General features: G+C 29.9%; 1 protein-coding gene across 3 annotated transcripts in view; it reads right to left on the bottom strand.

Annotated features, from left to right (window-relative positions):
- Window positions 1-11,255, bottom strand: part of LOC108770989 (parathyroid hormone/parathyroid hormone-related peptide receptor) — a 29,060-nt gene extending 17,805 nt beyond the window's left edge. For 2 of the 3 annotated variants that reach the window (XM_018522821.1, XM_018522822.1), the window contains exon 1: window positions 10,236-10,328. In XM_018522821.1, the coding sequence (XP_018378323.1) occupies window positions 10,236-10,247 (12 nt within the window). In that variant the 5' untranslated portion in view covers window positions 10,248-10,328. Of the gene's footprint in view, window positions 1-10,235; window positions 10,329-11,244 lie in introns of those variants that run through there. The other variant, XM_018522820.1, reaches the window with a different exon arrangement.
- Window positions 11,256-26,587: the final 15,332 nt, after the last annotated feature.

Below are 26,587 nucleotides of genomic sequence, written 5' to 3'. Positions count from 1 at the left end.
ATTATTTGTAATCAGATGAAATTATATGATGTCATGTAATCTGGGACAATATTTCAGCTAGTGGTTACCCCTTCGGTGCAACCACATATTACAACTTACGTAAAATCTGTTTACTGTAGAAATTGTAAACGGTTTAATAATTTATTTAATGACATAAATGTAGAGGGACAGTAAAAATGGAATATAACAGAATACAAGTGCTTAGCTCTGCTTGTTTTCCCATAAATCTAATTGTAAATCACATATCCCTTAAATTTTCAATATGGTCTCGTCCGGGGAAACAATACATTTTGAGAAAGTCGATTCTAACAATTATGAAGGACCGTATATCATATTTAAGACGATAACGTGTACGTACGGGACTATCTACGTGACAGAATTATCGACAGAAGTACGAAATTATAACTAAAGGGGATAGAGTTAAAGTAATGTTGTACATAATTAAAGCGCAAGGTTATAACAATTTCAGTTCAGTCCAAAGATTTTTTTATTTATTTGCACAATACATATTGTATAGTGTAGAATTTCATTCGATTATATTTTTATATCCATCTGTTTAACTGAATCAGAGAATATAAATAAATTTTCTCAGCATTTTGTCTCGGCTAATATATATAAAATATTTATAATATATAGGTATCATTAATTTTTTTATACAACGTTTATGAAACGTTTTCTAACTCTTTTTTTCGATACATTTTAGGTAGAAAATTCGTTAAATAAAGTCAAGTTAAATAAAACAATTTTGCTTTAAATCGAGATACAGTCGCACAAATATTTCGAGTCTCCGTATTTAATTTGCCTATCGGTGCGTATTGAATCGGCATATTGAAATGTAAAAACGCACCGGGAATGTGAAAATGCACGAGACACGCTAACTCGCGTCAGTTTCCACGCGTAAGCGAAAAGCTCACTCTGAACGAACACCTTTGTGATTTTTAACTCGGCAAAGCCGATATCTTCCGCCGTGCTCGTTTTAATAGCTTTTTTTTTCTCTTTTGTTGCTCGCGTTACGAAATTCGAGAAATTCCACGATTCGTTTTCTAGTATAGCGAGGAAGAAAAATATACGCCAAAACTAAAGGCTTATCAAATGATATATATATTCTTCTCTATTTATTTTTTGAAGCATACATATTCAAAAGTATTTATCGCCGTTCCGCGCAAATTTTTATTTCGGCATAGGTTTCGTTGTTAGGTTTATAAAGAAAATCACTTTCTTATCGTTTTCCGCTTTATACTTTTTTGCAAGATACAAAATTAATTAGCATTAATTAAATTTTTTCTCCTACCATAGCCCTATAAACAGTTTTTAAAAAGAGACAGAGCATTAATTAAATTGCGGCAAATTTAAGTAAAAAAGAATTGATGGAACTTTTCCTTATAGGATAAAACTTTATTACCTCTTGTGCTTTTCTCTCTTTATTTTTAAGAGGAGTATGTATACTTATATTCTTAAATACTTATATTCTGAGACTAACCAAAAAAAAATTTAGTGTAATTATGTGTAATTAGAAAATAATTGATCGCACTTAGCAGAATTTTATTTTGCAGCTGTTGGAAGTTTTCTTTTCGCCGATTGGATTATATTTTTAGATTTAGAGAAATAGTCGTATGTCGATCAGCTTTTAACCATTCAGTTGCAAAATAAATATTCTGCCGAACGCGATTGATATAAAATTTGAAATAAATTTTGAAAATATTAATTATTTTTACTCTTTATTATCACTTTAATTCTTTAATGATTTATATAACATTTAGGAATAAAATAAATACACGTATTATCCGTATGTTCTACCACGTTATGATATTTTTAAGTTTTATTTCAGTTCTTTCTGAATCATAATCGTCATTTAAATCACGATATAAATCCATACATAAATCTAAACTAAATGGACTAATTATGTTATGAATTACAAATTATTGTTAGGAATTACATGTCTGTTAAACAATAATAAATTAAAAACTATTTCTTGATTAAAATTAGCAAGTATCAGCATTGTATAAAAAAGCTTTTATAAAAAAGTTGCGTTACTAACAATTTATTGATTTAAAGAATATTGTGTGTTATATATATATATATTTATCTTTCACGTTGAATTTAGTTTAAATAAAAAAGAGACTATGATTTTTCGGATAATATCAAATTATCTTTCAATAATCATTTAAATAAAATTATTTAAAAATTATTTAAAATTATATATATATTACAATAATTTACATATTACGCATTTATACATTACTTTAGCATGTTTTATATTTTTGTAAGCTATCACTAAATTATTTTATACATTATTCTACTGTTCCAATAAAATATCAGAGACACCGCGATATGAATACATAAAGCCCTTCTCTGTTTTACATTTATGATGCCTCCTTTCTTTTATCATATTATCTGTTTTATATGTCTCTTTTCGTCGTCTTGTCGTCGCCTCGACAATTCTGTCTGACGACATTCCTGATTATATTACTAAAGTAGATATTTATATTCAGGAATCCTTATTACATTGATAATTTTTTTATGAACTAACTTTTTAAGATAAAACAAAGTTAAGAATTACTGCAAGCAATCAATAATCGAATCTATTTGCCCAGTATAAATGTTGGTTATAAAGCTATGAATTAATATGCAAAACGCGACAATTGTTACATACATAAATTATAACCATTAAATTGCACAACATTTCCTGTGAATATAATATTTGCGAATAATTTATACATTATAATATCAGCTTATTTGAGATCAAACTTATTAATATTATTATTATTCTCAATTGTAATAAAGCATAACAACAGCTTGTTTAAATAAAAGTTGGCGTCGGTATGTAGTTACATAGTCGATATTACAAATATATTGTATTTATAAAGGTTGATAAAACGAACGCCCACGAATATCCACCGTCCACATCGTTCTGAGTAACTTTATATGGCTCTAGCTTCCATAAAAAAAAAATGGAAAGTGATAAAACACGTAAAAGCGATTTATAGCTATTTGTGGTCATTTCTTTCAGTGCATAACTTGCAGAAATCCATCCGGAAGCCTTCCAAATGGTTTCATAGTTCGCTGCGCATTCCTTTTCCTACCGTCTTTCCCATTGCGATGGCGAGACGCTAAAATTGTTTATTTTCCCTCCAACTTTCTCTTGTGTACCGCATGTTGACTGTCATACACAGGTCTCATAAAATGCGCGCGCGATTATTCTGGGTCACTTACTCGTAATAAACACCTTGGAACGCGCTGAGAATCCACGGCGTATCCTCCTTTTTCTTCTCATTGTGGGGGGTCTCTGATATCGAGCGAATTTATTCCCTGCGATAATCGGGGGCAACTCTGGCACAAGTGCCAACTTTCGTAAAAGTTTCACAAAACTTTCATCTAAGGGTGCCGATATGTAATTAATAAGATTTCTCTGTAATTAATACTTACTCTTATATGTATATGCATATCTGCTGTCCATTTTTTCTTGAGCTTCTTATGATATCAAAATTTTTACAAAATTTAGTGTTCTAAAGTTTCCTTGAAAAATACTCATTTTATATATTTTGCAAAATATATTCTTACTTCTCAATAATGCTTCATTTATCGAAACATTTGTACATAATGTACATGGTATGAAAAATAATGATTGTTGTTGTTGGCAGAAATTGTTCCTCCAAGATAAATATAAAAGTAAATGATAAATATAATTGACTCAATAAACAGTAAATCTCGAAAATTTTGTATCAAAAAACTATAACACTTACTTTTATATGTATATGCATATCTGCTGTTAATTCTTTCTTTGCAGAAATTGTTCCACCAAGATAAATATAAAAGTAAATGATAAATATTGACTCAATAAACAGTAAATCTCGAAAATTTTGTATTAAAAAACTATAACACTTACTTTTATATGTATATGCATATCTGCTGTTAATTCTTTCTCGAGTTTTTTATAATATCAACATTTTTACAAAATTTAGTCTTCTTAAGTTTTCTTGAAAAATATTCATTTTACATATTTTGCAGAATATATTCTTACTTCTCAATGATATTTTATTTTACAAAGTTGTATCTTAAGTCGGATTTCTCTTCTATTCCTATGTCGTTATTACAAAGAATTAAATTTCTTCATTTATTACCATTCAATGTGTCATTTTAAAGAAAATGTTCAATCACAACGAAGACATTTCAAAGTGCGACGTTGTCGGAAAAGGTGAACTCCGACTGTTCTCGCATATAACTTACAAGTGGGTGGAAACGGATTCTCATATATCTTTCCGTAATACATATGACGAGAGTCCGTATATTGACAAGTGTAGTACTCCGGTTAGTAAATGAACGATCATTCAAGGGAAGGTTAACCATCCTATTGGATCTAGATTTCGCTTGAGCTCGAACTTGAGCTTTTCTTGCTGAGAGAACACTTGTCAGCGCAAAGTCGAGAACGTTTGGAACACGACAGCCATTTATAGCGATTGCTGATATTTGGTGGCAGATCCCCCATGAGTAAAATATCGTTCCTCTGACGTTAAATTTAGCTCAAATATCAGCTTTATATAATCCGCATATTATATGTGTATGTAGTAGGTTTATTATTAAATTTAAATCCGATTAGTTTTATATATATAGATAAGAATTATTAAAATTTTAACTAAAGATACGAGAATATTCTTGGAAAAGTATGAGAACATTCTCGAAATGTTTTTCGAGGGCTTGTTTTAACAAACTCGTGGTACAAAATATTTTCGCAATATATTGCACAAAAATTTTTATATCGTGTCACAGCAATTTTCTCAGTGTAGCATAAAGCAATATCTTGTATGAAGCACAACACATATATCGCGCTGCACATCGCACGCATAACGTCACGTTTGCCTCTAGCCTTTTAAAATAGTACAAATGTACTTGGTGATTTTGAATTATGGTCTATTATTATAACGTTCATTTCAACTTACCAACTAATTACAAGATTAAACTATTAAAAGAATAAAGACAAAATGAGAAATGTTAGTGACATCTTTCTCTGAACAAAAGCTTTTTGAGGAGAGAGAAAAGGAAAGAAGAGAGAGAGAGAGAGAGAGAGAGGGGGGGGCGAGAGAGAGGGGGGAGAGGGAGGGGGGAGAGCGTGTACATATGTGTGAGAGAGTGAGAGAATAAGAGAGAAGAAGAGAGAAAGGTATTGATTAGTTGTATCTATGTATTAAAATAGGGTTATCACAAATTTCTCATTTTAAATTCTATAATTTTTTCTTGATTTCCAAACAAAATTTCATAATTTTCCTTGATGCTTTCAATAATATTTAGCAATTTTTTGTATTTTAATCCTGATGTGAAAATCATTAAATATACTTTGTTGAAAGAACAATTTAACACGAGAACGTAAATTACTATTCATGTTGCTGACATTGCTTGCATTTAATCGTTGAATTGGCAGTATTTTAAAATTGCGTACACTGAGAGAAAGGATTTCGTTAATTTAGCAAGCCACCAATACCTTTAACCGGCGATCGGTAAATATGTAACGACAAATTATGTTGTTGTGATTGCTGCTAGTCTGCTATACCAATCAATTATTAGTAACAAAAACAAACTATATAGAATATCTAACCTATCTTTTGGATAGACTTTAGCTCGTTTACATAAAATTCGTAGATGATCATGGAGTCTTAAGTTGTAGGAAACCGACCAAGCACAGTCAAATATAGGGAGAATACTTGACTAGAATTAGTCAATTTCTTACGATTTGAGACCCTGCAACCGTCTACGACTTTTATATATTATGAGCCTCTTATTTGCTAGCGATACTATTGATTATTTGTTACATTGATGAATTAATTTGCAATCGTAACAAATCGATTGTTTTTTTTAACAAATATCATATTTGCTTTCCCTTGATTTGTTCCTATAACAAAATCTTTTCTCTCAGTGTAGGTATGATGTACGCATATTAAATTTCTGTAAAGCCAAGAATGTTCATTCTTCAGAAAATTTGGTAAAATTCCTGGACTTTTCCCTGACCGTTCTCAAATTTCATGACATTTCACAGATTTCTAGTTTTGAGACTATCCTATAAAAGTTGGAGATGGTGGGTCATCCGGTGACTCCAAATCCCCGCATCATTGCATTTTCCACGTTGGAATATACTTGGAATGTGTGCCAATAGCTGCAGTCCGACACGAAATCAGCGTACGGTTCTCTTAGAGAGAAGTTTCGCCGTCGCAAAGTGTCAGAGCAAATTTTGTTGTTTCAAAATCGACGAATCTGTGTTACAAAGTTACATTTTGACCTCGCTGAAAATCGTTAAGCTTTACGGAACAGCAAAAGATACTTAAAAGTGCGCCTGGAGCAAACGAGTTTCCATACAGGAAACCGCATGTGGGAAAATTTGCGTTCCATCGTAATCGTTATCTAAATGATAGGATTTTATGATACGCCCAGAGCTTTGCATAAGCATCTATAAGCATTTACGAAGTAGAAGTTACATCATTACGTATGCGAGACATCGAACGAACTCAGAAGTAATTTGCTGGAGTCGCATTCATGTCGAAAACATGCAAACACTCCAACGATATTAATATAATCAAAAATATTGTTTCTATTTATTTGTATAAGATATATATATTTTTTCATGTAAGTTTTTAATTTGTTCAGAAAATTTACTTAGCAAACTTATTACTGTACTCAGTGAACTTTATTGAAGATGTTTATCTTGAAAGGAATTTCTAAACAACTCTTCAATTTTTTCCTTTCCATATGAAATAAGAATTTAAAAACCGTGAGATTCAAATGTTTCAACAAGCTAAAAAAACAAATATTATATATTAATGTATTATTTGCGTTATAAAAATACAGTGATTTTTCTCAACTTTCAAATGTGTGTAAGTCATAATAAAATAAATCTGTATATAGATGTTAAATCTGAAACTATTTTGATGAATATTATATAATAATATATAATTATATATTATATAATTTGATATTGCTGGATCGATATGCTGAATCTGATATAATATTAACAATATTTACATTGCAAACGAGAGAATGCATTGCGTTAATGCACTTTCAATTAAACGGAAGAGTGAGTTGCAGTAAAAGTGCATGCGTGCAATGAGATTGAAAATAATGCTTATTATGGCCAACAAACTCAAAATTTCTTCATACATAATTTTTGTGATAAATCACATATCATTTAAAATCCGTTTTATTTGTGGAATAAATAACCGTGTCTGTATAATCTTGGCATTTAAATGATCTCGTTGGACTCTAGCAAACAATGTAGCATTTAAAGAAATTTATTAAAAATACTGCGAATCGTTTTAGGGGCAATGCAATTTATTTCCAAGAAAAAAAGAATGTTTAAAAAATTTCAGTCTCAAGATTTTCTAGTAATAAGATATACAAAATGTTTAATATCATATTTTAGATGTTAAATATATGTATACTTTTTACATATATATATAACGATTCCGTTTTAAGTACGCTTGCTTTTGAATAACAATTAAAGTAACAGATAAAAAAGTTAAATCTCTTATTCAAACTAAAAAAAAGATGAAACGGAGAACAGAAAATTTTAGACTGTATTTCGTTAAAATTTTTATGCCTCGATAATCGAAGTTATACCAAGCTGAAAGTTCTTAGAATTCCTGCGGCAAAGAATATTTCAGAAAACTTAATTAATAGTTTCATCACGCGCGCGAAAGGCCGTCCGACAGCCTGTCTACAAAACTGTCTGGTCCTTCTGGCATTTTCTACTGCACACTTCAAGGAAAACGTCTGACATTTAGCTTGCGATAAAGCTTCCATCTGTATGTATATTTAGCGGATTATCTTTCTGCGAAAATTTAAAGATACCAGCAAAAATATTCAGTGAATGTTCCTGTGTACTCCGGACTTCATGTACACTATAAAATTTGGTATCAACAAATGAAAAGATCGCATCAAGTAATATACTTTATACATAAGTTAAGATTGCTACTATCAAACAAAAAGATTGTTATTAAACAAGTTTGTTACTAAATAAGATATTAAGAATTATATCTGTTAAACTTTTCAGTTCTGATTTGTTTTTTTTTAATCCTTTTGTCAGAATATCTGAAATGTTTCTTATCGGAAGAATTACTGAGAATATACGTAATTCTCTTGTCATGGAAAAACGTAGCTAAGAGGATTCGTTCTGAATATAAAATAATGACAAAATCAACTTTCTGTTGTTTGTTTCTTAGCTTTATTCCTTAATTGTATGCGTGAAATTCGCAATTGTTTCTTTTTTTAACAATGGAAAAAAATCTATCTTTGGAATTTGATTATTATCGTTTAATTAATACTAATAATAAACAGAACGATTTACGATTTCACTGATTTACAATTTAGTGAAATATTTAAAGAATATATTTAAAGAATAATATGTAAAAAAAGTTTGAAAATAAGGTTAAATATATATATATATATATACACAGAAGGTACGTATTAAAAAAACATAAAAAAATATATTTAATTTTCTTCTTTTATATTTTTTGTGCATTTTGAAATAAATTCTCGCAATTGTAAATCAATCCTGCGAAACTATAATGCACGTTAAATTACATAATTTAACAAAGCGACAATAAAATAATACCACACTTTTGTCTGTTCCTAATTAGAAAAGACGAACGTCAATGTAGGCGATGAAAAAATTAATAAAGCCACAATTATTCTATAAAGTGTGAATATTAGGGGGAAGTCACCTATATCGTACCCTCTAACGTTTAAATAAAATTGTAAACAAAAGTACCTGAAGATATCAGAATATTTCTGTACTTATATTAAACTTTGGTTCATTAGCAATAAAATAAAACGATACTTTTGCGAAAATAAACATTATATTATTGTTTAAATTAGATTTGAAAAAAAAGTAGCTTTCGGTACGATTTGGAGACCGGGTTGTTAAATTGTACCACCTGGTTCCTAAATCGTACTTCTAGTATAGCAAACAAGCTGGCATTGCTTATTGTCATTTTGACATTAAAATAACATCTTTAGCGTCAAAATGACGGTAAATAATGTCAGTTTGTTTACTGGGAAAATAAACAAAATTAATTTTAAAACTCATTTATTAATAAATTTATTTTTAATTCCAAACTGAGTATACATATTTAAGTAGGTATAATAAAAACTTTTCTACACTGAAAGAAAAGTTTGATTGCTGCAGCAAATTAGATCGTTAAATGTGGCATAGCAGTTTTAATTGGCTGCAGCAACCAATTTTTGGTTGCTTCAGCCAATTGAAATCCTATATTGACATTGTGGATAGGCTTATATAACTAAAAATTGGTTGTTGCAACCAATTAAAAATGCTATGCCATATTTTACCATCTAATTTGCTGCAGTAGCCAATCTTTTCTTTCAGTGTATTATAAAAACAGAAATTAGACTGTGTTTTTTAAACTCATTTAAGAAAACAAAGTAAAAAGTAATACTTAAATTGATTTAAGTTATCATTGCATTATATTTTAGAATATTAAAATCTCAGATATATATTTTTTTTGAAAAAATAAATTTTGGAAATAAAATCAATTACGGGTTTTTCCGTCACAATAGAAAAAATTCAATAGAAAGATTCAATAGAAAAATTTAATAGAAAGACTCAATAATTGATAAGTAATCACTTTCTTGAGCGCTTATTTAAACAGTTTTGATAAATGTCAGGATTGTCACTACAGGTTTCGTGCAACCACTTAGAGCACCTGACATACTAAATCCAGTCCACTGTAGGTCCTTTTTTATCATAATAGTAACCTCCACATATTGCTCGCGTCACTTGCAAAAATCGTACCGGTACAATATAAAGACCAGCGACAAGTACAATTTACCCAACTTCTTCTATTTTTATAAATTTGCCAAAAGCAACATAACTTACAAATATTTTGCTAATTTGATGCTATACTCGAAAAGAATTTAAATATCAATTATAACCCTGAAGAACACTATAATTCAATTACCCACCTTGTACTAATAACACCTTAGGTAAATTGTATCAAAACTTTAGATCAGACACCGAACAAAATCATTTTGAATGTCACTCGTAAATAGACGACTCGAAGATAAAACAAAAATGATAGTTCTTAATCTATATTACCAGCGTTACATCAGTGTCATTATCTTTAAAAAAAAATGTTTCGTTTAGAAAATACAATGGAGGTACGATTTAACCGTGGGTACGACTTAGCCAACTCTCCCCTATAATTGGAACATACCATTAACTTGTCATTACTCACATGTGTTTCCATGGCGGTTTCTCGGATTATTGTCCGTCGAATGAGTTTTCTTTTTGCAGCTGTGATTCTTCTGACCCTCAGAACCGTTCGTTCTGAAAATATATTACGCATTAATCAATCATTGTCCAGTATTGTCTAGTATCGTAAAAAAAGGGGAAAGAAAGAAGCTGTTTTCTTTTTATAGTACAATTGGTTATCATTGTGGCCGCTGTTAATTCGTAATATTGTGTCAATATTTTTAATTATTTCGAGACAATAATTTTTGGACTATTAATCATGTTAGAATAGAATGTTAATTAATCATTACATCATGTGGTTAATAAGTTTATACGATGGGAAGCACATGTGATAGATCATGTTTCTGTCATGTACCTATAAAGGAATGCTTTGACGGAACTTCAACGCAATCGAATCTTCTACGCAAAAACAGAGATCGGCATTTACTATCAAATTTGATATCTGCAACAGCAGGCTTTGACAATATTTTGATAGCATTTCACACGAAATCGATGATACTCGACCGATTTAACTAATAAATATTTATAAAAAGGCAATTTTTTATGTCGGTATTCTTATTAATAAAAATTAATATAGGTGTAGTTGCACAACAGCAATAATATTTCTTATGAATACAGTAAAAATATCAATAAAATATCAATAAAAAATATTGTCGATATTTAATCTTTATGTTATTAAAACAGGTTTAGTATAGACATTTATTATAAAATAGAAGCAATCAAAGCAAAGTGTATAAGGCCGATTATTATATCCTTTGTTATTCTATTAATAGGACATACGTTTATACGAAAGTTCATTACAAAAGTAACGGCCGTTTAGGTTGATGAACAATCAAATGAGAACTAATCAACGAAATCTCGTATCGACGATATCTGAAATGGCCTAACACACCCTTGTTTGTTTTCTAATTAATTGTGTATTAGTAGGTCAGACAACCAACACCTCTTTTTCTTTTATAATACTGCGCCCTTCTAGTCTATTATCCAGATACGATAATCATTAGTCGATCGATCGGGGAACCGAAGCTGACAACAACCACGGAATTTCGCAACTTGTTCGAGTCATCAAGGATATCGAGGTATCCATTACGCTATTACAGGATAGTAGTACCTACTGACGTATCAGTTCGGCCTTTGTAGACAATAGACACAAGGTATCGTTCCTGCAAGTTGATAAAATGAATAAGTTAAAAAATAAAATTAATTACATGTTAGATAAACGTAAGTAGATAAACGGTCATTAGGAGATAGTTTCTGTGTATTAATTTACTGTTAAATATAATTATCAAATTTGTATTAACAATACTTGATGGGATGAAGCTAGAAGGCAACATAGTATAAACTTTAGAATAACTAAATTAAATGTAAATAGTTTGCCAACTAATATCCGCGACCGTAGCTAGATTCGCGAATCTATTGGCAATACGGATTATTTGACATTGTTCGCATATTGCGTTTTCAGCTATTTGCAGGGTTGGCAAGTAATGCGTTATTTGTAACGTCGTTATCGTTACAAGTTACTTTTTTCGGTAACGAATGGGTAACGACGTTACATTTTCTTCTGAGTAACGTTTACGATAACGCAATTACATTTTTGGGGTAACGGTAACGATTTTACTAGTTACTTTTATCGTTACTTTATTTCTAATTACATAAAAGTTTAGTCGTAACTATAGCTCTAAAAAACAAAGAAGAAACATTAACGGTCTGATTGGCTGTCTAAATCACGCGATCGCGACGCCTTTTTTTCATTGTATTCACAGTTCACACGTATAGACTAACTCAGATATAATCTTTACAGTATATTTAATTTCTTAAAATAAAATCTTTTCTGTGTCATATCTCACAAATTAAATATATGCATATAATGCAAATTACAAACAATAATGTTTTTTTATTGTAATATAATTTAACCCTTAGAATATTCACGAAGAGTTCATATCTTGTTTCTTTTCTTCAAAATACTGCACCTGGCTAAATAATTCTTTCTATTCTTTCTTTCTTTTTAAATATACAACTTCATAAATGTTTTTTAAAGATGTTAAAATATATAAGAATCTATTCATAATTTTTGTATATTTGCAAAAATTATGGAATAATCCACACACCAACGACCCATCACCTATACGTATTAAGAGTTAAACGTATAATTTAAAGATATCTTATTAAAAGTAACATGAAAAATAAATTTATTTAAGTATAAAAATTACAAAAAATGCAGTATATATTATGTAATATCCAGCATCTATTTTATTCACAAAATAACGCACAATGTTTACTATAGGTATATATTTTTTGAGCTCTATTCCTCTACTAAAAAATATAATTTTGACAACTTTTTTACATTTACGTACCGCAAAAATCTACATATAATATGCATATAATATTCTATTAATGTCAAGAAAAAAAAGTAACAAAGAAGTAACGATTCGTTATATTTTGAGTAACGATAACAGTAACGAGTTATTTTTGTAAATCAATAACGAGTAACAGGAACGAGTTATTTTTTAGGAAAAAGAACGGTTACGGTAACGATTTATTTTTATGAGGTAACGTTGCTAACCCAGGTTATTTGTATGCATAAATGCATACTAACTTTACATGCATTAACACAAGGTTATCGAAAGAGTCATCAATGGTTGATTAAAAGCAGACTATAATAATCCATTCGCGAGCAACGGATTGTGGACTCATTTCATGTCACGAACGGGTTGATGAATTTAAATATCAAGGATATGTCATGCGTCGGCTATACGTTGCATTATCGATTACGTATGCCCTCCAAATGGTTATCTCCGCAATACATTGTTAACCGTTACGTCAAATTTGTCAAGCTCGATAGGATCAAATTTATCGGCCGAGAATGTAACTCGGGCAATAAATCACGGAGCTCATACATAAAGTATACTCAATTCGCATTAGATCTAATTTACATTTTTTTGATGGCGGCCGCTATATATAAAATATAAGAAATTATGTAGTTAATGTTTTTATTTTGTATTTTTTCTTTCTTCTTGAAATTATGACGTATGTTAAATCACATAATTTTACTTTATAAAAATATGTATTATGCGTATTGTATACTATTCAAACTATGCAAAATATAAATTTTTATTAATTATATATGAAGTCTATAATGGTATATTAATGTTTACGGTATATTTTGTCATGAATTTTTTCAAGAATGTTTAAAAACTATTAAACATGTATTTTTTCACGAATTTTTTCGAGAATGTTTAAAAACTATTAAACATGTATTTTTTCACGAATTTTTAAAAACTATTAAAATTTCTTTGTTCACATATAAATAATATATGTAAATATAACTGAGTTAAAAGTTGCATTGTCTGCTAAAAATTCAGATAGATATACGGTGTTTTTCACGTTTAATCGATCTATGCGCATTCAACGCGACATAATGCACGATTACTATTGAAATAGATTAGCATTGCGATTTCGAGAGTCTCAAGAGGTGTTCGGAGGCATTCGAGTGGCATTCTGCGAGAATTCCCAGTTACCGGCAATAGAAATATCCCACAATATTGAACAATAGCGCATGTATTCGGTTAAATTAAAACAAACATAAATTGCGGACATATAATAATGATAAACGCCAACAGCGTGGATAATCAAACAATTATAGAAAAAGCCCTTCCGCCAAGACGATGCTTAAAAAGTCAATTATACCATCACGGGAATTATTCATAGTCTCCTAATGAGCTTAAATTGAGATCTCGCGTTCTCTACAAACGCACCTCAAGCAAAAATTCAATTAAAGCTACGTAAAATTACGTTTATTTTCTTTATTCTGTATATATTTTTTGCGTAATATGGATTTTTTTATAATACAAAATGCTTATATCATTTAGAATAAAGATGTAAGAAATGATTATATTTTTTATTATAAGTATCCAAGTACGTTATCTTTATTTATAACATCAAGTTTTTAATAAAAAATGTCAATTTTTTTTACGAGAAACTTTACAAATGTACTGAGTTCTGGGGAACTTACTTTTTGTGAATGTTTTATAATTATAAATTTATTATTAAGTAATTTCGCGAAGTAAATAAAGAGGAGTGGAAGAAATGGTATAAACGAAATAGTATTTGAATAATTAAATATTGCAGTTTGAGAGAGACATGTTAGAATGTATTAAAATCTCATATACTTTCGGTGCACTGAAGATACACATTCAAATAAATGTAAAGAGAGTATTACTTTGCAGTATTACGATATTTTTCGCGTCACTCTGGATTACGATTGAAAGTCTCTGAGTAGAAACTCTGATTTAAAGGTCAGATAATAGGTTAAACATATCTTCAGCTCATCTCAATTACATCTCGTATTCTTGTGCCCTATCTCAAACTAAGTACTTAGTATTTCACCGCTCTGTACTTCATTTAATTTGCGTGAAAATGTCAATTTCTCCCGTAGTAAAAGTTCTCTTCCTTTGACGACAAAGACAAGAAGCCGCAATTTAACATAATCTTTTTACTTCTCAAATACGCGTACCGATTTTATGTTGTGTAGTGAACATTTATTACCGATATTCTCGCAATTGGAAAAATATTTTATGGATAAAAAAATAATTCAAAAATTTAATATTAACACATTATCATCAACAGTAAAGATATACAATATAGAAGATAACAAAAAATGTGATTTCAAAAGTTATATAAAATAAAAAGAAGATATTATAAAGAAGAGCTTCTAGATTATGTTGTATATATGTAATAATAACGTATACATATTCACATTAGTTAAGAGATTCAGCTTATCAGAAAATGAGACGAACGTATTTCATTGTAGGTAATCCGCTTTTGTGGTTCGTTGGTTTCGACGCAATATAGGGAAAATAGCATTGTCAGTTGATATAGAAGTAATAAAAGGACACATTGCGATATCGAGATGTTGAGAATAAAAGTTACAGTGGAAATTTTATTAAAATTTTAACGCAAGAGAAAGAACGACAAATTCAATAACGCAAGTATAAAGAGTCTGCATTAGTTTGGAAATTAAGATTTCATTATCTCCTTCTTGCGCTGATAAACTAAAATTCCGATTTAAAAATTAAATTTTCATCGATTCGTAAAACTAAGAAGATTTCGACAAAGTCATAATTCTATTCTGAAAAGATGTTTTTCATACTGTTTAAAAACTCGTTATTAATTAATGATAAGAGATATAAGAAATCTGAGGTAAATTATCAAATTATTCAAATATAAATGCATGGAAATACGTGCGTTATACGTATATAAAATAAAAATATGTTCAGTAAAAATTTATCATTCAAATACCTCATATTCTTATCACGAAACTTATTAGTTTCATGTCACTTCAGTAGACTGAATGTTATATTTGAAACGAAGAACCGCGTTGCTCATTTGTGTTACGTAAAGCAATCCTGAGCTTTCATATTCTTGTTGCGGTAATCTTTCCCGCACAAATATTGACGTCACGTCTGCAACAACGATGCAAAACAAGATTTCGTAAGTTTAATGAGGTTAAAGTCAATCCCACTTAAGACACAAAGATATTTTATACATAAGTTTCCGTATAACTTATGTATGACTCTGGCATTATGCATCAACGCGTTGAATAGAGGGATTATTGAAGGAGCGAGGAAATCGGAGTTCTTAAACTTGCATCAGTTCGTCCAAGATCAGCAGTTTAATTGCAAATTTACTAACATAAATCCTCTAGTAAAATGCTAACCTTATTTCTCTTGGAGTTTCTTTGATTGCCGAGCTTTTTTACTTGATTTTTGCGCAATTTACATAAGATAAGGTTCCGCATGATATCGTTCGTTAAACGAATTTTTCTCGTTTAATCTTTTAAAAAACGTTACTCGAACGAGAAGTTTCTACCAATTATTGGTATACCAATTTGTTGGAAAGAAAAATACCGAAGGGAAAAGTTTGTAATATTACAATAGTAGGAAAAATCGTTAAGGACACCCGCGGGATCTTTTCAACTTGCTTCTGCTCTGGCCTACATATCCGATGGCCTATTTCGGATCGTGTCACGCGACGAAAGCCCAGAAGTGTGTCCCGTTCGCGGCTTCGTGAATCCACTCATTGTAAATCCGCTGAATAAGTGGATATTTATTTGTGATTTTATGCTCTGCTCTTGCGCTGCTCGTTGTACTCCTATTGATCGATTGCTATCGGAGGGTATTGTTGCAAATAAATCCATGTTACATGGCTAAGCTAATGTCCAACAAGTTGTTTCTCTGCTGTTCGCTATTGAAACGCTGCTTTTTCAGTCACAGTATGCAAATGTATAGTTCTGATGAATCGATATCGTTGTTGCTGGTCATGGATATGGTCTGAATTATGCTTTAACAGATTTTTAATGGATTTTATAAAATGATTAATAAATATATAGAGGAAAGAGAGATATGCATTATGCTATCTATTGCAATAATAAAGCCGTAGATAAAAACTTTTATTCGTACTTTGTACATTATATTATGTCGCATTCATATACAATCCTTTCTGTCTAATTGAACAGTGCAGAAATTATGAATATAATCATGTACATATTTATTTCTCCGATTTTATAATTTAGCTTTTGAAATTTGAATTCTTTATATTATACACGCACTATATGTAATAAAAAAAAGAAACGATAGCTACATAGCTACATTGAGATTAATTAAACGATGCAAAAATCTTAAATTATCAACATTTTTTGACATTATTATTATTATAATTGACTAAACTAATTTCTCGCGCATTAAAAATTGTTGTATCTATATACTATAGAAACGATGTTTATAGGGAACATTTATTTTATATAATTAGCTGTCTCTTTGAAGCAGTTTGAAATATTTCTCTCGGCAATGTCATCTACAGTTTACAATCTTGCTATAAAGATGTCTGAAAGAAAAAATATTAGATATTATCCCTAAGAGACGAAGCAACAGTAGAATATTCCATATTTTCTATAAGGTTATATTTTCTGCCAGATAACTTGTATACACGTTTTCGAGGTATATTCAAAATGCCCATAGTATTGATTTTCCGGTTTTCATATGTATGTCCTATTCAAACACAGCAAAATAAAATCGACGGTTTTCTTTGTATTTCGTATTTCTTAAGAAAATTTCATTCTTTACATTGTATTTCTACATACCAAAGTAGCAATTGTTTTTCTTTTTTATTATATATGATGCATACATGCACCATGTATAATAAGTATGAAAAATTCAGATTTGAGAAAGTTATATATTATAAAATTCGAGAAATAAATATTATTATATTTATAATAATTTGGTATATTTAGTCATTATTTCGCAAAAATTACAAAAAATACAAATAAATGATAAATGTATATCAATCCTTCCCTAATATTTTTGTTTAGAAAATGAGTTGTTTTGCAAGTCGGAAAAGATTTTCATCAAAATTCAATGCATCTAGCATAAAAAGATATGTTCTTTTTTTGAACTGTTTTATACGAAATATATCTGTGTCATAAAAATTGTGAATCGACGGTTCCGATCTTTTCTTCGTCAAACAAAGAATGCATGTCAGACTTTTCCAATCTTCCGAAATCACTTTCGCATCGTATTTCCTGAATATCTTGCGGATATTCGGAATGCCTGTGAAATATTTGTGACGTTTCTTAGAGAATTTGGTACACGTTTGCGGGAACTTACGCTCGTAAATAAGGACTTGAAATTGGTGCGTGTAATGAGTTGGATGGCAGAAAATTTGCCGATTGTAAGGATAATAAAAGAATTCTATAGAGACGTTCACGGCGACAAATAAATACCCAATTGGGACATTGCGATGGCTAGTGAAATTATGAACCTTGTCCAAGATAATACGATTCGTATGACTCCGCCGACTCTTTCTCTGCCGATTTCTCAAGGGCCTTGCAGAATTTCAATTCTGTTTGAAACTACAGAAAGCTGCAGAACATACGGGATGTCTCAAAGGCGTTGAATAACTTAAACAAATAATATATAATCATCTACGTTGATCTTTGTAACAACAACTTTAATTAACTTTTAATAAAAAGAGATTAATGCGGTGTTTTAATAACTATGAATAATTGAAAAACTTCGAAAGCTGCTTATTACATTTTTCTCAATTGAACGAGCTTATTATAATCTTTCTCGATCTTTTCCCGTAACTTTCCTATTATAAAGCTTTCTCGTTAAATTAATCAGTTCGTGTGCTTTACTTGTGCCTTAATATCGAGTAAATTACTTGCGATCTTAATTCGAACAAGAAACTCGGCACAACAAATGATAGACATGGCACGCGACCGTAATTGTAAGGCTGTCTTTTCTTAAAGACGTGATAATGCATGTTGTCTGTAATCATGGCGTTTCGCTTGTTAATGAAAAGCAGAGACAAATATAATACTCGTCGTTGGCACACCTATCCTCATTTCGCAATGGAAGGTAATCTGATTTCGGGTCAAGACACGCCTAGTTTAAACTTTCAAGTCTTCGCCAATTTCAACGCCCACGAGACGCTAGATTTGTTAATGACAAACCGCCCTTTCAGGTGCCTTCTCGTAGAGTAAGCTCGTTAAGCACAGTTATTTTAAGAATCACTAGGTCATTCAACTGTAATCCAATCGTAATTATGCGGATGGTTGTCGTGATGTTGCGAGTGGTTATTTACAGAACTCGGAAATCTCTTCTTGAATCTCTCTCCGTGGATTTTATTTTAATTCGCAACGTCAAAAATACTTGTTTAATATTTTATCAATGATTGAGAATAAATAATTTAATTCAATGTATTAATAATAAATAATTTCGGCTTTTGAATAATAATTCAGAAGCATGAAATAATTATTATATGACGGTTTTTATTTTTTTTGTCTGAATATTAATATTTAAATAACCCAAATAACACAAAGTCTACAATTGTGACGTAAGACATCTTTAAGTTGTCTTTTAGACGCAAAAAACGTTTTACGAAGCGATTTCAGATACTTTTTGTTGTTTGGAAAGTCATGCATACAAATACATATATGTGCTAGTCTGCTTTTAATTGTTTATTGTGAAAAGAAGAACATTCCACGTCTCATTGAAATCCTCATAGAATATTCATGATTGTTCAATGCCATTCGCGGAAACAATTATTTAGCCTAGCTTAGCAGAAGCAACAAGGGAAATCTTTACAGCAAACTACAGCGAGGAAACAAACTTTTAGACAAAAGATAAACACGATGTTTTGCTAGTTGAATAATGTCAATGCTAAAATGAGAAAGCGAAATGGGAGGACGAGTTCGAGATGTTGCAAGTTAATTGGCAACTAGCAATCTCATTGTCAGACTAAGTGATAACAATCACTTTCAGTGATTTAAGGTACTATTCGACCAACCGAGCACTCAGAACAAACAAGTTTTCGACCGGCAAATTAATTGCTCGTAGTTTCAATGTTCGCTTCGCTAATGAATACAAGGACAGATGAAAGTTGAACCCATTAAAAAAGATCGATTTCTAGTTATTGGATAAAGTATAATCTTATCCGACAATTCCGGTCGTGGCCTTCGCCATCTGTGTAACACATTCTGTTATTTGGACAATGATAGGTCAAATCCTATTTCAATCGTTATTACTGCTGAAATTGCTAGACGAATGGAAAATATGATATGACCCAAATTTTCTCGACAAGTGAGTTCATAGGCGCAGATATTTATTATCTATTAAACATCGACATAATGTCGTAATTTACCGGAGGAACTTTATGCAAAGATTTAGGAGTTCCAACGTGCTTTTGTGAGTTGATTTGAAGAAAGTTTAGCAACTCCAAAGCTTTTCCGCTAAAAGCTCCCATAGGTTCGAGTTGCGTAGATCCCTCGAGAGCTGAGAGGATAGAAGTACATCATTCTCTATGACTGAATAAATTTCATCACGATAGGTTGGTTTGCCACATAGATATGCAACGCGTACAAATATCAGAGATGCGAATTTGGAGCGCAATTATTTAAAGTTGTGGTATATTTAATTATTGACCAATGGTTTCCATTTCTCTTATTAATGTAAAATTTGTTAAACTGTTATTATTATATTATTATATATGTATGATAATATGTATATTATTATATATGTATAATGATTTGTGCTGCTACTGTTTTTAAATAAAGCAGTTTAAAAATGTGATCAACCAGTCAGTCAGACGGATCAATACAATAAATTCATACAGTAATATCTCATCCAAGTATATCCGTTAATACCTACTGGCACTTCAATCTTACAAATAGCTCTGGAGTACGTAATACAGTTAATCATATTACCACTCGACAAAACGTCTAGCTTCATCATTTTGTTGGACTGTAACATTTGTTTGTTCATATTATGATGGAGATGAAGTATAATTGAACCTAATAATCCGAATGATAGCAATCAATCGCACGTGAGATCCTTCAAATTGGAGGATTTTACTTAAGAGCTTTGAGTATTAAATGATTCATTGAATAAAAATACTAAACGTGTTTCATTGAATAAAAAAAGTTATCACGGAATAAATTAAATATTTTTTTATATAGAATTATTTGTATTACTCAATATTGTCAATGTCAATTATCTGTGTTAATTATATAATTAAATACTTTTAAAATTAAATTTTAAGAGCAATTTTGAGAGAGAGAGAGAGAGAATAATTGGCTGGAACTTCTACTTGGTTCTTATATTTCAGACCGTTCTAAATACAATCTTAAAATGTCATAAGCCAACCGCCGTATTAGCATCTTAAGACTACTTAAGACTATGGTTTTAAAATAAAAATGGGTTATCAGCCATTGTCTTTCAGGTCAGAAAGAGTTGGAATTATACTTTTCAGCTTTTGTTCGTATGCAGAGAAATAATTAAAATTTGAGCGTAAATATTTTTTAACTTTTTTTTTAATTAGTAAAAAATAACTAACATTGTATTATACTTAAAAATCCCTGAAAATATATTTAAAAATTCATAAAATAAGAGATTTTGAAGAGACGTATTATTAGTAATGGCATAAATATTTTTTGCTACTGCTAAAAATTAGTGGTACTAGGTTAATGAATACGAAGTATTGCCAAAATCAATTATAACACAATTCATCGAATAAGAGGAAGTCGTATGATTCCCGGTGTGTGCTGGCGGGTGGCATTTATCGGCGGGTCCGTCGTTAATTAACAGATGATATATATCTACAAGGAATCGCGTTAGTTGCTAATTGATATTGTTTGGAGCATTAGGTCTCATTTAGTTACCTGTACCTAGATCGTCCGTCCTCTACGATCATGATTTAATGTATGCATTATTGTCTCTTCTGCTTCGCGCGAGAATTAATCTTCAATTATGTGAGCAAAGCTTCAATTGCTCTTGTTACCTAAGTGCATTGAATCAAGATGCTTATCCCTTGCACACAACTTACGTTGACACTGTCCCAGAGAAATAACATTTATACCGTGTCCTTCGTAAATATAATTGAATTTCGATATCGTAGTCTCTATCGAGGAGTGTACAAGTCGAGAGTAACACAATTAACTACTAATGAATAAATAAAGTTATATATTATGATCGTATTCACGTTAAATTTAGGAAATGGCGTGAGTTCATAACTGATAGAAACATTAATAGCAAATTTAAGTAACTTTGAGAACACCTTATCGTGTGCGAATACATAATAATTACTGAAAATATCTTAAATGTAATAACGTTAAAATGTAAATAATTATCCCGACAAATATATATATCTTGTTATAATTTCAACGTGATAAATCGCGTCTTATTAAAAATATCTCCAACTCTCGTCTTATATACTAAATATATCTTCTGAAAATAAAGAGGAAATATACTGTATTTTCTAGAAATAGAGGAAGTGTACTTTCTGGACACTATTGCTGGAAGAAATAATTTCTCGAAAGAATTTTTTATATAAAATTATTTATAATTTTATATAAATTTATATAATTAAAATATTTTTTCATTTAATGGGAAAATAATAGGACTTTTTTCAAGATTAAATTTCGTTCTATACAGGAAGCATAAATGATTGAAGATACGAGATGTCTCACGAGTACACATTGCCTCACAAACGAAACTAAATTAACACTAACCCTCCTCATGTTTAACACGAGAGTCGTATCGCAGCTAAAGATTACAGAGATATTGATTCGTAGCGGAAATAGGATGCCATGTAACATGTTGGCAAACGCAGTCAAAGTCTATAATATATAGTAAAACCCTTTATACTCACGCGAATCTCACTTTGCTCAATTAGTACAACGGATCATCGTAAAACCGATATCCTCTCACAGTAGCTTATTGTAAAAGTACCATTAGATAAAGTTACGATTCCCTTTTAAAATGTTTTTGTATCACGGTAAACAAAGATTACATTTGATTGTGAGATAAAATAAAAAAGGCTACGCACACACTAAAGAAATACAAAATTTTAAATAAATTTTTATACAAATAGTTCTAAGTAAATTTTTACGAAATGTAAATATGTATTTATATAATATAAAAACCATTATGATTTAACAATCATTTTTTATTGAGTAAATATTTATTTACTGTAAATAAATGTTTATTTAGTACTATTCAAAAAAATATGCAGGGGTGGCGATTTGTCGATTCGCTACATGTAGAGTTGGACAACTTGATCGTGAGAAGTGGGAGGAGAGCAAAAAATTTCCAGAACTTATTTAATCTTCATATTAAAATCTCTTCATATTAAAATCGTACAAAATTATGAGCAACGAAATTATAAATATTTTATAAATATTTATAAATATAGTTACATAGTTTAATTTGAAACATACTTAAACTCATAAAACAAATATGCTCAACTTTTTTTATTGTTCATAAAACAAAACTTTTATATAAAAAAATTTAATAAATTTAATCTCGTAGAGCAAACATTGAAGTCCGAAAATTTTATTTTTTATAATAAACTCCATAAGTGCATCAACATCAAAGTTTCAGTAATCTCGGAGTGCACAATATAGCTGAATTCAACCGAAACTTGCTGCATCGTAGAACGCAAATATGTTTTTAAACTTCTCAGTGCAGAAAGAAAACGTTCTGCAGTACACGATGTCACCGGCATTGTTAATAGTATTTGAATTTTTAGTTTAACACTTGTTATTTTCAAATTGTTCATGAAGAATTTTTCATGTGTGGAATTCCACACATAAAAAATTCTGATGTGTGGAATACTCCATATACACCCCACAAAAGTTGCCGCCCATGGAAATATGTATTAAGATTTAGTAAATTTTTTCGGTGTAGATTAATTAAAAGCACGATGCGGATTAGTCACTGGAAACTGCAATTTAATGCACGCTACACAAATTATCGGTCCACATTTAAACATGTTATACTTCAGATGGTCAAACTGTTAGCCAAAACGTTCGTCTTTTGATTCTTATATAAATTTGTGAAATTAATATATTTGTAATATAATAATTATATATCATCTACCGCGCCGATTCCTTAGAGCCTAATTATTATCATTTTTCTTTTTTAATTACCTAATGGAAGTTTTGTTTTGTCTATTACGTTAAAATAAAAACTACAACTGATACTCATTCTACAATTGATATTCTTTCTACAAATTAATACTTATTCACTTTAACATTTTGATCAGATAATGTGAAGTTGATATACATTGGTATCAAATTCTCTGGGTTTGATGTGAACCGTTTGTAACACAATTTTCTTCCAATGCTTTTCAAAATATTAAAAAAAAATCTTTTCACGAAATAAACGTTTTTGATTTAAATATTCAGAGATCTTTTTGCAGCAATGCAGTTATAAAAACAGAAATTAATTCTTTTCAATACTTGATTAATGTATCTTTAACAATATTTATAAAATTCTGAATAATTTAGTTCTGCGGATAATTTTGCAATATAATTTTGCGTGTGTTTCGATAATGATTCTAAGAGATTATTAGTCTTAAATTATAGGAATATCCTGTCGATTAATATATTAAAACAAAAGAGCAGACCATGGCCTTGATGTAACACTATCGGTCATTGTTAATTGGTTTACTTCATCAAGTGTCGTCTCGTAGTTAATATACGCCGACATCAATAAAGGTGTGTCGCTGTTTTATAAGGTGACACATATGACACATGCAGTATACCGGAATTATGACTAACATTGATTAATTTTTCACGAAGATATAATGAAAACAATTTATCTTAAAAAATCTAAATGGATATGTTTAAAAAATTTAAAGAATAATTAAAAATTTTTTAAAGAATAAAGAAGCGAATAATATAATTGTAAAATTAAGGCTTGATGAATTTATTGGCAATTTTAGTACCTTCAACTCTATATAGATATTTATACGATGATTATTAATTATTGCTCAATTAATGCAATTTAATAAAAGTCGAATAATTACTTTTATAACTATAAAATAATTAAACGGCTTCTTCCACGTACACTAGCTGAATTTAGTGCAGGATCATAGAATAATCCATATTTATTATAAATTATATTACATACCAAACGTTTCGGTCTGTCATCAGACCATTCTCAATAGTATTACATTCAATTATGACAAATTTCGCAATGAACTTATACAGACTAAAATCACTCAAAATGTCAATATACATATCGCTGTCAAAATTAGTTAAGATGAATTATCGAAGTATCATGATTTTCGTCAACTGCAAGACCCATGGAAACATAGTATGTCATATCGTTTAAATGATTTTCATCCTCAGCTTTATATGAAAACAAGTATATTCTACCTTTTAAAAATTGTTATTTTAAATTACGTTTATATATTCTATTTTGAATTAAGATTATAAAATTACTTACATTAAAGGTGTGATTAGCAATTATCTACTCCTTAGTAATAATCTTATTTCATTATAATCATTCGACGCACCATTACCTGATACTAACATATTAATAATTAATTTTAATCAATTAAAATGACTAACATAATAATTTCACACAGCTTTGTAATACCTGCGTTGAATCTTTACAATGTATCGCCGCATATACTGCACAATTTATCAAAGACATTATTCTTTTCAACGCTGACTTGTATAAGTTCATTGCGAAATTTTTCATAATTGAATGTAATACTATTGAGAATGGTCTGATGACAGACCGAAACGTTTGGTTTGTAATATAATTTATAATAAATATGGATTATTCTATGATCCTGCACTAAATTCAGCTAGTGTACGTGGAAGAAGCCGTTTAATTATTTTATAGTTGTTATTGATCCACGGTAGATAAGTAATTTTGTTTTATAATTACTTTTATCCCGATCTTTTAATTAATCTTCTTTGACTATTGTTTCTTAACGTAGATACTTGTTGGTTTTTAAATTCTTCATGTTTCCGAGTAACAGCGGAACGAGTTTTTTTTCACTAAAGCTTCATAAATGAGTTCCTTGAGCACGAGAAAAACCGACATATTTCTCACTTATCACTTAATATAATGTTGTTTCATGCAAAGAAACATCGCGACACTAGCGTACTTTACTCACGGCAAATATGTTCGTATTTGCCTATTTAAAAATTATTGCTTGCACTTTTGCTTGTACTTTTATTATGGAAAATTATTGAAACATTATTAAATAGTTTTTAAAATTTTCTTCGCAGTTTTAGAAAATATCTTAACACTTTATATGATATACAAAAAAAAAGCGAACATACTGAAAAAAAATATAGTCAATTTTAATAAATATTTAGTTGAATACTGCCAACTAAATATTTATTAAATATACAGATATATTTATTTGATACAAGAAATGTTAATTTGATTTAACAATCAATTTTTTTACTGAACAAATATTTATTTACTGTAAGTAAATGTTTAGTTGGCAGTATTGAACTAAATATTTATTAAAATTGGCTATATTTTTTTCTCAGTGTAGGTATATATAATATTAATAAGAAATGTAAAAATTGAGATTACTAATTATATTTTTGAATGATATAGACTAATATTTTTCTCAAATTCTGTATGTATGTACGTGAAAAAGATACATTTCCTCTATCTGTTAAAAAATTTTTGATTGGGAATCGATTATTATCAATCATCGTGAGAACACTCGCACGATCGAATCGATCTTCATGTGGGCGAATCGAAACTTTCAGTGACGCGTGTTCGCGACTGTATGCTTCTTGCGAATGTGTTTGGCTTCACAAGGAAATATCTCTTGCACAGCGCACTTTGAATCGATCCTCTCAGACTGACGTAAAAGATTTAACTTTTTCACATACGTACACATGAATGCATTATAGGAAAATTAATCCTTTCCTTCTTAAAAAAGTATAGCGCCAAACTTAGAAATACATTGATAGTGAAAAATATTCAGATTGTATTTTATTCGTGAAAAATAATAGTAATA

The sequence above is a fragment of the Trachymyrmex cornetzi genome, unplaced genomic scaffold (assembly GCF_001594075.2).
Source record: "Trachymyrmex cornetzi isolate Tcor2-1 unplaced genomic scaffold, Tcor1.1 scaffold138, whole genome shotgun sequence".
Taxonomy (NCBI): domain Eukaryota; kingdom Metazoa; phylum Arthropoda; class Insecta; order Hymenoptera; family Formicidae; genus Trachymyrmex; species Trachymyrmex cornetzi.
This window is presented reverse-complemented; position numbering and strand designations above follow the sequence as displayed.